The 13,426-nt window shown below is 35.0% G+C and overlaps 1 protein-coding gene across 1 annotated transcript; it reads right to left on the reverse strand.

Annotated features, from left to right (window-relative positions):
- Positions 1–1,973: 1,973 nt before the first annotated feature.
- On the reverse strand, positions 1,974–4,472 carry LOC132638117 (subtilisin-like protease). The gene has a single exon (XM_060355098.1). It carries the CDS (start codon positions 4,381–4,383, stop codon positions 2,107–2,109), a length of 2,277 nt encoding a protein of 758 aa, XP_060211081.1. The 5' UTR covers positions 4,384–4,472; the 3' UTR covers positions 1,974–2,106.
- Positions 4,473–13,426: the final 8,954 nt, after the last annotated feature.

Below are 13,426 nucleotides of genomic sequence, written 5' to 3' on the forward strand. Positions count from 1 at the left end.
TTCTATAATCATATGCTAACTTCTAGTTTTTAAAATTTTTGTGCTTTGTCAATATTGATAAAGTCAAGCATTAAATTGTTTTAAATGAGGAAAAACATGTGTGGTGCCTTCTTAACTCCAGCTTGTTAAATCCTTGGTAAACAAGGAACAACACAACATATTTCTTGTCGGCTTAAACTTCTGTCTCAGAGGCTGCAAGTTTAAGGGGTAAATTTCACATACAACTATGACTTTTTTTAATCAAAGTCACTTAATTAACTATATTTTCTAACACAAAAGTTACAAAACTGTGTCGCCCTTACTAACCCAAAAGTCACATATGCTGAAAAATCCATCTTCCGGTGGGTGATAGCTTTTTACTATTTTATTTATTTTTAACTTTTTTACTATTTTATTTATTTTTTATTTAATAAATACAAATTCAATTAAAATTCCGACTCGACTCAATCCAAAACTCATATCCGACCTGTAATAATCTTTTACCCGTTTTTTAAAAAAAATTAGTGCATAGTAAATACAAATTCAATTAAAAAGAACCGATCCAACCCGGCCCCACGAAACCCATATGCAGAAATTACAATACTAAAAGGGTGAATGAATTGTATCACAAAATTAATATTTTCGGTGCAAGTAACAGTAATTATTAGTACTTAAAATTCAGTTTCTTACTCCAACCTTTTATATTCCTTATTGTAAACTAAATAAGATATGCATGAACTGATTTTATAAACTTGTTCCCCAATAGATACTTACATTAAAAGTAGATAATAATTTAAAGCAGAGAATTGAACTGGAATGGGTGGATTAGGTCTCTAATTGAAAAGAATAATAACATATTTTTATTCTTTTCAGATGAGGGAAAAATACAATTTTATATTTTTCTGGCAAATATGGATATAACATATGATATGCTTCTTATATAGCAAAACTCTAAACAAGAATCAGAGTATTTTAGTTTCTGCATATGAATTTTGGTCAGGTTGGATCGGTTCTTTTTTAATTGTATTTGTATTTATTAGACTATTTTTTTTAAAAGAGTAAATGATTATTACGATCGGATATGAGTTTTACATTGAGTCGTGTTGGTTTTTTTAATTGAATTTGTATCTATTAAATTAAAAAAGTAAAATAGTCAAAAAGTTAAAACTAAATAAAATAGTAACAAATTATCACATCGAAAGTTGAATTTTCCAGTACATGTGATTTTTGTGTTAGTAAGGACAAAGTTTTGTAACTTTTGTGTTAAAAAATATAGTTAAGTGACTTTGGTGAAAAAAAGTCATAGTTGTATGACCATATGTGAAATATACCCCAAGTTTAAGTACCGGAACTAATTTCATGTTTGTTTTCTTCTCAAGAAATGAAAAAACTGAACATGCCAGCAGTGGTGGAGGTAGCCGTAGTATTATGGATTCAACCGAGCCCATTATTTTTTACACAAGTCATGCTGAAAAAGTAAATTAGATTCACTCCAACTACATAAATTTATGTAGTTCATGTATTAGGAAATTAATGCTAAGATGCATGTATGCATTTATTCATGAACTAGGGAATATAAAAAATTATAATTAAATTATGATACACTACAAAATTTTACGTAAGTCAAGTTGGTAGAACTCCACTTATCTTAAAAGAGAAAATCATTGATTGAGTAAGCAACTTGAGTGAAGTAAAGAGGAATCATTTACTCAACTTGTTTTCAAGAAAAAACTTGAGCGATTGACAGTTTCTACTCCCTAATTTTCCAACAGAAAACAATGTATACGTGAACATCAATAACATTTCAAAAAAATATTAGATTCTAAACGGTAATTTCAAAAGTGTAGTGAGTTCATGCTAAGAACATGAATATGATTGTATTGACAAGAGTGAAAAAAGATAGCATAATATTTGTTTTTATTGCAAATGAAAAGAAGAAAAACAAAAAAGAAGAAGATACATTTACAATGTAGACACATGACTAAACACGCGGAATAATATACGAAAGTTAAAACATCTTGAAGATGATTTTATTGCAAATGAAAATTCTTGATCAGTGCGTATGAGATCCGCTCCTTCATTTGTTTCTTCAGAAAAAGAAAAATCGAACATACTTCATTTGTTTCTTCAGAAAAAGGAAAATCGAACACCAATGGGGCTCCTAACAATATAGTTTTCAGACATCCAACTAAGAGATCCCTGATTATAATATATGGTACTTGGTCTAGTAGCCGCAGGTGTAAATGTAACTTGATAACTCAGTTTTTGTTTCACCTCTGTAAAAACAAGTGTAATTGGATCAACTTTCACATCAAGGCCCGGTGGTGAATCAATTTCAACTCTGTATGTTGAGTTGGCTTGTCCTACATTCGTCACAGTTCTTGAATATACTTGAGCTGTTGAGTTGATTCTGACTTGAATCGAAAACGATGGATAATTTAGTTGACCATCTAAGATTCTTGTTATCTCCGAACAATTAACTTTGCGCTGCAAAAAGAGCCCAACTTGTCTGTTCGTGTAATTCAAACCACATAAATAAGGTAAGTAATCAGATGGTTCTATGTCATATATAAGACCGGGATCATTTGCTTTTGCTGGATTAACATGGCCTGCACCCGTGGCAAAGACATCAGCTGGAAGGTACGTCTCATCCTCGATTAATTTGGATCCAAGGTTTAAGACATCGGCTGTCGTCATAATTGCTGACTTAATTGCAGCTGGAGACCAATCAGGGTGAACACTTTTTAGTAGCGCTGCGATGCCACTTAGATGAGGACAAGACATTGATGTGCCTGAGATCATGTTAAATGTCGAGTTTGTGTTGGTGTTGTTCTCCAAGGAAATATGCCAAGCTGCTAGAATGTTAACACCAGGGCCAATAATGTCCGGTTTGAGAATTCCAGGACTTGCATAATTTGGGCCCCTCGATGAAAATCCAGCAACCACTGGAGCACGATTATCTCCGATTATAGTTCCCTTGAACACGATTGTTGCAGTTGGGGTTGTTGTTGAGTTTATGTAATCTTTGATTTTCAGACCATCAGCATAGGTAACGTGTGTCACGGGTAGGACATGTGCCTCGGCTAATGTTGTGTTAGCCCAGGATTGTGGATTCATAAGAATCATGGCAGAACCGCCAGCTTTCTTCACTGCTTTTCCTTTATCGACTTGTGTCGTTAAGCCACGTTCACACAACACTATCTTTCCCATGACATTTGTGTTGTTCAATGAAGCAGGGGTACAATATATAGCAGAAAAATCACTAGCATTGCTTCCAGGATAAACAAGAGGCAACAGTGTTGGTGGGAAGTCACTAGGTTGAAATGCTGATTCTCCGTCGAATTCTTGATTGTTTCCAAGCACTGCAGTGGCCTTGATTTTCCTGTCGATAGTGCTTGCGCCAACGGTTAAAATCCAGGGCGCTTCGTTAGCCGTTGAAAAACTGGATGGTCCTGAATTTCCAGCAGCACAGCTGACAAAGATTCCCTTTTCCATAGCACTAAATGCACCAAGTGCAATGTTGTCTTGGTAGAAATTATTTCTTTGTCCACCAAGGGAAAGCGAAAGCACGTCGACACCATCCTCAATAGCAATATCCATTGCAGCCAAAATGTCGCTCTCGGAACAAGTGAGAGCAGAGCACACTTTGTAAACGGCAACATGAGCAAGAGGTGCAACGCCCGCGGCAGTGCCATTAGCACTGCCAAAAATGTTAGCACCTGGCACAAAACGTCCAGCAGCCGTGCTAGCAGTATGTGTACCATGTCCGTTTTCGTCCCACGGGGTACCGTTCCCTGACGACTGGAAGTACCTCGCTCCAATGAGCTTGTTGTTACACTTTGTGACATTAAATTCACACTTACCCTTCCATTTAGCAGGAGGAGGCGGCATCCCGTCATCGCTAAATGAAGGGTGGTCCGGGAAAATTCCCGTGTCAATGACTCCAATGATCACGCCTTTCCCATAATTCGAGTCATTCCAGAACCCCATGTTCTGGTGCAATCCCATGAAACTGACACTATGTGTGGTGTATAAATCTAGTACCTTTTCGGGGTGTGCTGAAATAAACCCTTCCATTTTCTCCATTTCCTTTAGATCCTCTGGCGATAATTTAGCTGCAAAACCTATTAGAACGTTGCGATACGAATAGATCAAACGTGGCGCCTCACGAGAACTATCCGAGGTTGTTGCAGGCAAGAAAGAAAGATACCAGCTATCTAAATCTTGATATCTGGTAGCCCTGTCCCCATCAGGAAACTCACAATGAACAATATAGATTTGTGAAATGCTCTTTTCTTCTTCTTTAGGCCTTTGATAAACAGGATGTTCAGTTGCATTAGAGGTAAATGGGAAGATCACACAAATAATGCCAATTATAGTGAGAATTGACCTGAATCGAGCCATGTCAACTTTACTATTAGTGAAAGAGCTGTTATTTGTACTAATGAGTTTGGATGATATCTACAAGGGATGGATGAAGATAGAAAAATAATGTATTTGCCTAAGGATTTTGGTGAGTGTTTTGGTACTTTGATTTGAGGGTATATATAGTTATTAGAAGTATATTTTTTTATTTGCTAGTCAGAAGCTATAATAGATATGTGAAATAGTAATACCTGGAGATTCTTGGATTAAATAAAACAATGGAAAGTGAATTGGTCATCTACACGCTAAAAGGATTTTATTCTATTTTGACTTCTCTTTGATAATGTACTTGGCATAGCAACAGCATATAGTTGAAGTCACCGATCTACAATATACTTTTTAAGTTATGTTTGAATCTACTTGCGCGCACCTTAGTACTATTACACCAAACGATCTCTTCAACTCGCAAGTACATCTTACCAAAGTAATCGTGCTCATAAAGGCTGGAGCAGACGACCCGCACACAGTGTGATAGCTGAATTTTGAACCTGGAATCTCCAGATTGTTGCTCCGATGGCTCAATCACTAGGTGTGTATTAGTATTCAGCTCTCAAGTTTCAAGTTCAAATCTTAGCGGAGGCAGAATACTAGGCGGTTTCTTTTCATATGTCCAAGCTTGGTGGACAGAGTATGTGTGCTGATGGGAGATAGCAGGTACTACGTGAAATTAGTTGAGGTGTGACAAGCTGGCTCGGACACTATGGTTATAAAAAAAAATAAGTACATGTTACTTAACATTAATATTTTAGCTTTTGCTCCAAATTTCTAAAATTACACTTACATTCCCCTATTTATCTCTCTTAACCACGGCGAGATAATTAATGAAAGAGAATTACAATAATGTTGTAAGCGTGCACCTCTTTCCAAATTTAAAAAATGGTTATGATATTAGTCATTTCTATATTTATATGCTAACTTCTATGTTTTAATATAAGTTTTGAGCTTTGCCAATATTGACAAAATCAAGCATTACCACTTGATTTGACTTTTCTTTTGAATGAGATAAAACATGAGTGGTGCCTCCTTAACTCCAGATTGTTAAATCCTTGGCAAACAAGGAACAACACAACATCTACTTGAATGAGTTTCGTGTTTGTTTCCTTTTCATTTTAAACGCATTTCCAAGAAAAAACCATACATGTCAGCAGTAGCGGATGTAGCCTTAGTGTTACGGATGCAACTGAATTTATTATTTCTTACACGAATAGTACATAATATAAATGAAAAACAACATTTTTTTTATAAATATTAGATTATGAACCATAATTTTAAGGGTGTCACTAGTTCAATGCTTAACACTTTCAAGATTGAACCTATCAAATTAAAATACTGATCCGCATCAGCATGACAGTATGATCTATGCAGTGATATTTATATTCTCGAAAAGTCAACCTCATCTTCAACAGGACAAACATGTTTTTTAAAATTAATTTGTTAAAAGTAAACTTTAAATGTACAAAGTATATATGAGAAAGTGATATTACACCTGACCTCTTCAAGATAGAATATCAAGATGAAGACAATTCCTTATTATTTTTAAATTACTATGGCTTAGTCTTCTTTTTTTAATAGCTACAAATTTATACGTTAGTAATCTGCATAATAATTTATAAAACTTCATGGACTATCTTCACTCAGATACCAAAAGATAAATAATTATTTGTAAATATTTACTTACATTTTGCAATGTTCAATGTGATTATGAGTTATGTATTATAATCTACAATATTTTCTTGTTTAAATGTTATTTCACTAAAAGTATGGTGTTGTCACTAAATTGAATCGGTCTAACTATTTGATTTTTCTCTTTAAACTAAATATTTTATGGGAACATAAAATGCAAATAAGTGTTTATGAAAGCTTAAATAAACAATCCTGTAACTTCCTTAAACAATTGGATTTGTCGCCATATTGATCATTCTTGTCGTTAATATAGTATTCAATACTTAATAATTTTAGTGTTCCCCGAGAATATTTACAATTTGAGGATTGAAGAAACATAATAATATCATATCACACATATATCTATAATATAAAGCTAGGCATAGATAAGGTGAGGTGACACCTCTCTATGACCTTCATTCATATTTATCTTTTTTCCCCTTTTTTGTCATTTTCCTTTAACTTATTAACAAAAAAATCTACTAATTAATTGGATTAACACAAACCTCATAAAGTAAATAGTTAAATAAATATTATGTTGCAATAATAAGCCCACGTACAACTTTGCAATAAAGCTCAATTAACTCTCCCGTACAATCCACCCAGAACGGTAGAAGCACTACTAGGTTAGTCATGTAGTCGCCCTTCCCCTATTTAAGTCCTATTTAATGTCTTTAATTTGCAAATACACTATTAAAATTTAATTGTCGGTTTGGTTTAATTTTAAAAATTAAGTTTTGTAGTACACGTATGACTTGAAATTAAATTTGTACCTTTGGAGTAATCTTTTCAAACAAAAAATAAAGTAAATTTCACTTTTCGCAAAATATACTTTTAGATAATTTTAATATTGAGGTATTATAAAAATTGAATCAAAAGTTTATAGAGATGTTTTTATGCTCGCGCGGGCAAATTTACTAGTAAGAGAATATATACAACAGTTGTTGTATTCTTTTTGCGTATGATAACAAGTAAAATTCACAAATAGCCACTTTTTTAGCTACTATAATTGAAAAATAATTATTATCATGAAGCTTCAAATTTACAAGCAAAATTCAAAGACATTATCTTGAAATTTCATCCGTAGAATTTGAAAGTCCTTGACGACAGCTATTTTCCAAAAACGGGTCGAAAGCTGGTCCGTGGACGTGGATTAGGCAATGATGACGGGGCAAATTAATGTCTATCAAGACAAATTAAATGATAAAACAAATTAATACGAATTGGAAGAAGAAACATCTTCCTTGGGCAATGTTGATGCGATCATAGGAAGTTCTCAAATAAGCTGACAATTCAAAGTTAGTATGTGACAAAGTAATGAAACATAAATGAGGGTGCAAAATGATTTAAGAGTATAGCTAACACAAATTGAAACTGCTCACTATACAAAAATATGTTCATTAACCACCCCCATGGGTGCGTACTATACCAACTGCAATCTATATATAATATAAAGCTAGGCATAGACAAGGTGATGTGATACCTCTCTGAGGCCACTATTCACATTTATCTTTTTTCTCCTTTTTTAACGTTTTTTTCTATTTTTTTAACCATTTATATGTTATGTGAAAAAGAAACTCAAAATTCACAAATTAATTCTCTTAATTATGTTGAATCAATGAACTCCCAACCGTTAACCTCATTCTCTACTCTACAAATCATTCACCCATGATATGTTACATTCCCCTCTGCAACCATTGGTTATTCATTGTTGGAATTTAATGTAAGAAATTAAAGGAGTCCATCACGTATTTGCAGGTTATGAAGGAGTATTTATCATTAAGCTTGAAGGCTACCATATAGATATGCCTATCATTCAGCACATGCTTCTACTTCTAAGCTAGTACAATGCCTTTATTTTCTGCTACTTTCTTAGTAAGCTTAGATTTTTTAAACTTAATTTACTCCATTTGGTTGATTATTTTCTGATTCTTTAGGTGCAAGAAATGGTTGGAATGCTATTGTCTCATTCAAAGAAATGTTTTTGATGTACGTTTGATGTTGCCGAATGATGATCAACTATCTTTGCTCCTAGATGCTAGGATGGAAACTATTTTGTCACCATATATTACAATTGAGTTTACATAGGTTTTGTAAGTTTTTGTGTTATTGATAATTGATACTTTCTCTTTATGTTATGGATTGTGCTGTTTAGATACAAATATTTGAAAATAACTAAACAATTTCGATGTTATGGAAAATTTTAATTATTCATATACCTCAATAACAACAACAACATACCCAGTGAAATCCCACAATGTGGGGTCTGGGGAGGGTAAAGTGTACGCAGACCTTACCCCTACCTTGGGAGGTAGGGATGTTGTTTCTGAAAGACCCTCCGCTCAAGAGACAACAAGACAAAAGAGTCAGATACGGACAAGCATATCAGAGTAATGCAAAAATAAGGAATAACAAGAGCGAAGAAGTCATGATAAAACAATCTGGAAAGACAAGACCCAACAAATATAAGCAGAAATCAAAGGGCAATAAACGATAGAGCAAAACTATGACCACTAGTGCGAAAGAATAAGTGAGACTACCTACTAGCCTTACTATCATTCTATCCTAATATGAGTCCTCCACAACCTCCTATCTAAGGTCATGTCCTCGGTAAGCTGCAACTGCAACATGTCTTGTCTAATCACCTCTCCCCAATACTTCTTTGGCCTACCTCTACCTCTCCTGAAACCGTCCATAGTCAACCTCTCACACCTCCACACTGAGGCATCTGTGTCTCTCCTCTTCACATGCCTGAACCATCTCAGTGTCACGACCCAGCCCCGTGGGCCGCGACTGGCACCCTACCTGGGTACCCAGACCAAATCGCCCATTCAATTACCGAATCCAAACTTATTTCAAAATTTCATAAAAGTCATATCAAACATAATTTATATCAAAATATGTCTTAAGCGGTCGCACATATCAAAATATCATATCGAATCCGAAAGGAGCGGCGGAATAGACATCGCCGGTCACAAGTGCAAATATAAGCATAAGGGCCATTTAGGGCCATCATAACAAACAGACCGCTTTAAGACCAGAAAACAAAATCGAACAAACATATATAGGACCCTCGCCCCACACACATGACTACAGGCCTCTACGAATCCAAAACAAAGACATATGGCGAGACAGGGCCCCGCCGTACCCAAATAGTCAAATGTACAGAATATATATACACAGCAAAAGAAGTCTGTACCAAAAGTGGACTCCGAGTCAAGAAGGAGTACTCCGAAATAGCAAAGAGTGAAGCCTACAGTGGAGGATCACCAATGTCTGTACCTGCGGGCATGAAACGCAGCCCCCCGAAGAAAGGGGTGTCACACCCCATTTTAACCGCGGAGAGTTAAAATTTAGAAGTACGACATATTGGAAATTCCTGTTTTTGTTTGTTTTGTTTAAGGAGTCGCCACCTAATTATTTACGGTGAATTAGGACACCTAAAGTTTATTAAAGTTATTTTCTAAAGTTAACTCTGTTTAAGGTCCGCGAAACTTAAGATTCTAGGTAAGGGTTCAATTAATCTAAAGGGAAGGTATTAAGCACCCTTTAAGACCCATTAACAATGGTTAACCGACCGGACTTATAATTAATTAGGCTAAGTGTAAATATAGTATTATAAAAGAGAAAATAGCTTTGTAAATATAGATATATAGAAATGTTATTTTAAAATAGAACTTGTAGAAAAATAATAATTTGTATAAAAAGAGTATCTTTAAGGCTATTTTGTAATATGACTTATGAATGTTGTTAAGGTTTTAAACGAAGGTGTAATAGTGTTGTTTGAAATAATACTTATAGAAGCATAATAATTTGCATAAAAATAAGATTTGTAGAAAATAATAGTTGCATAAAGAGTTTAGTTTAAAAAAAATAGACATGTAATGTTTATATTTTGGGGGAAATGACCAAAATTCGAAAGAGTTATTTAATAAAAGTTTTAAAGGTTGTTCTAGACAAATATGCAGTTCTAAGTGTTGGAAGGAAACTAAATTGAAAGAGTCATTCGTTGAGTTAGTTTACCCTTTATTTTTTTAAACGAGTTAGCATTAGTGTCAAATATGTAATGTTTTAAATTTCTAAAGTAGTAAGGGTGAGTCTTGATTCTTCTAACTCAAATATGTAGTCATGTTATTTAAAATACATTATCCTACAATAGAAAATGACAGTATAGATATCATAAATTGTTAAAACTTATGGATTTAATAGTTGATTTTCTTTAAATTAGCTACTCATAACTAAAAACCCAAACCCACTAATTCGCTAAGGTTCACTTAATCTAAGCAAATAAACAAGTAAAGTGTTAGTCATGTAATTACAATTGAATACACCAAATAGAATAAAAAAGATAGAAGAGTAAGATGGTTTAAATGGGCCTAGCCCATTTCGGATTGCTGTGACCCGGCTAATGTTGCTATTCACATTGATTGGGCTTCGGCCCAAATTTATTTCCTTGTTGGGGCTGTAGGTTGGCTGACTTGAAAGAGAAATTGCGTTGGGTTTTAGCCCAACACCGAATGCGGGAGATGTCGGGTCGCTTGGACTCGTATGCGAGATGTCATGCATAAAACGAAAAAGGAAAGGATTAATACATAACCAATAAATAAGACTAAACATGTATAGTGTAAATGATTCGTGTATATATGGTGTATATTTAGGTATATCCAGTATATACATGCACACATATAATGGATAGCTACATGCTTGCGATGTAAGAGCATAAAAAGGGACAAGCAGACACGAGATGTTTTGTAGATTCGTCTCTATATAGCTAAATCCTTTACGCAGCAGTTCAATATGGCAGAGGACATTAATTTAGTATTCCATACCATATTCACTAGGTAAAACAATCCATTAACCATTTAACAATTTTAGTTAATAGTGAACTACTTTAACGGACACATTAACAGCTTCCGAACAGACAGTAAGGATAAGGAGAACTTCAATGAGTGCAGCAGGAATCATTTCAACACACAGGACACCATGACAATACGACATAGCAGTGGGCGTATCTAAAGGGAGGCAACTGAAGAAAAAAATAATAATACAACAGACGAAAGCGGCGTATCACAGTTTAGTGTTCTGCAATCCGGATAATCAGTGTTTCTCCATATACACATGTTGGATCCTTTTCAGCAATTAGGCAGAATGGGGGAGCTGTCCAATACAGGCTACTAATACAGGGGCAGAAGATAGCAATTCTGGGCTAAATAAAATACTTACTAAGTGTGGCAATTCATGACTTAATGATTAAAACAGAGAACTGCTATATTTATTTGGGATGAAATACAGCAAAGGGAAGGCTATTGACATTGCCGAATACCTGGTCTGTGGATACTACTAAAGAATCATAAATTGCTAAACATATACATTTGACATTTAAGAACGACAAGGAAACTGGGACAAGCACCTATATAAACTGAACAACTATGGTCAGTACCTAATGAATTACAGACCATTACATGTTGCAAGTGTGTTTACTAGCACATAAAACTTGGCTGTTTAATAGCAGAGTGCAAGCAGATCTAAGTATACGAGAGAGATGCAGGAGGAGATGACAATGCAAGCAGATTTGTATGCATAAAGATGGCACGAGAAATGGTCCTTTCAATTAAAATTAATGAAGTGGCAATAGTATGTGGAAACATGTAGAATTCCTATGAGGCAAACAAAGGAAGAGGCAACAAATAGTAGTGGCAGAATTTTAATTCAGCAAAAACCAAACTAACTACTGAAAACCAGCAATCCCACAGTAACATGTCAAACACAATCAACATATATTCCCTCAGAATAAACATGTGCATATTAGTACTGTTGGACATCCATTTATATTTTAGAAATGCTTCAGAACCATCGAGGCCAAAACAGACCTATACCCTGTGAGATAGACTTGACAAAATTCAACTCGTATTGTAACTTAAAATCTGGATGTACGTTAAACGGCTACCTCAAAAAAATAATAAACCAACTCATAAGACTCCATTGCTTTACTCTCAAAACTGGTTTTCACAATTTTTGAAGCTGTGGTTAAAACTGAACGCAGAGGGGATGGTTATTAAAGAAAACATGATGACTGAGCGAAAAGGGGCTGCTGCCATCAAACAGCGACTGAAATCATATTTTTTCACCAAGCCACCACGACATTTTGGTACACTAAAAGAACCCTTGTGAGGGTATTTGGCTAAACATGTATTTAAAAATATGAAAAGATCAGAATTTAACATACAATGCTCGGGCCAGTACTGATTTAGAATTCACAAACAATCTATTGATTCATTCATGCTTTCATACATATATAAATCTTCTCCATCAATTATATCGTAACAAACAGTCCTCATGTGTTACTACCTGTTTTAATGATACACATAATATACCTGAAGTACACCTATCACGATGTGTATATCAGATGTATATCGAATGTATACCTTCTTACTTTGATAAACCACTGTATATCCGATGTATATTAGACCTTAAATAAGTTCTAAGTCCTGTAAATTTCATCTAATCATCCAAACTAACAGACATCTTTCAAATTTCATCTTAACGATCGTTATTCTATCCTAACAGCATCCAAACATCAAACAAACAACACGACGACAGCGAAATTACATAACCACTGAACATACAGCAGAGTAAACTAAAAATCTTAAACAAGCAGAAATTAAAGATCACGAGTGACAATTATATCGAAGTTTACCTGTTTTGCGCGCAATGGACTGGGATGTCGAAGCCTCGAATCTACGCTCGATTTTAAAGCAGCAGTAGAATTGAAAGAGTAAACCACCTAATATATTGAGTATGTATTCCCAAATACAGTAATTTAGAATAGATTTTCCAAGAGGGGTTAAGGTTATCAAAGGGACTGAAATTTCGTATTCTTTTTGATGAGTCGAATGATAAATTAAGAATGGAGAGCAAGGACTCGATCCCTCTACAAGCTGAAGAATCCCCTATTTCTTTCGATCTGTTCTTGTTTGTTTTTTTTTTTTTTTGTCTCCCTTTTCTGATCTCGTCTCCCTCCTCAAAACCCTGAATCCCCCTTTTGTTGCTGTCCTCCCCCCATTTCTGTTGTCGTCCCTCCCCCTTTATAGGTTTTGTTTTCGCTTCTTTTGTATTGAAAAAAAGAGGAGCGGGAGAGAGAGACAAGTGGGGGACAGGGGCGAGTGGGGAGCGGAGAAGAAGGAGGAAAAGGAGGAGGTGGAAGTGCGGCGGAGGAGAGGCGGGAATGGAGGCGATGAGGCGGAAATGAAGGAGAGAAAAAGGGAAAAGAAAAGAAGAGGAGAAGAAAGAGGCGGAAATGAAGGAGATGAAGGGTAGGGTTTCCCTCATTTTGCTGAAAAAATGAATTGGACCCGGTCCA

Source organism: Lycium barbarum, chromosome 4 (assembly GCF_019175385.1).
Source record: "Lycium barbarum isolate Lr01 chromosome 4, ASM1917538v2, whole genome shotgun sequence".
NCBI lineage: Eukaryota > Viridiplantae > Streptophyta > Magnoliopsida > Solanales > Solanaceae > Lycium > Lycium barbarum.

Bases quoted from the DNA above. Each gene is read 5' to 3' on its own strand.
- LOC132638117 (XM_060355098.1), bottom strand. From the start codon at position 4,383: ATGGCTCGATTCAGGTCAATTCTCACTATAATTGGCATTATTTGTGTG.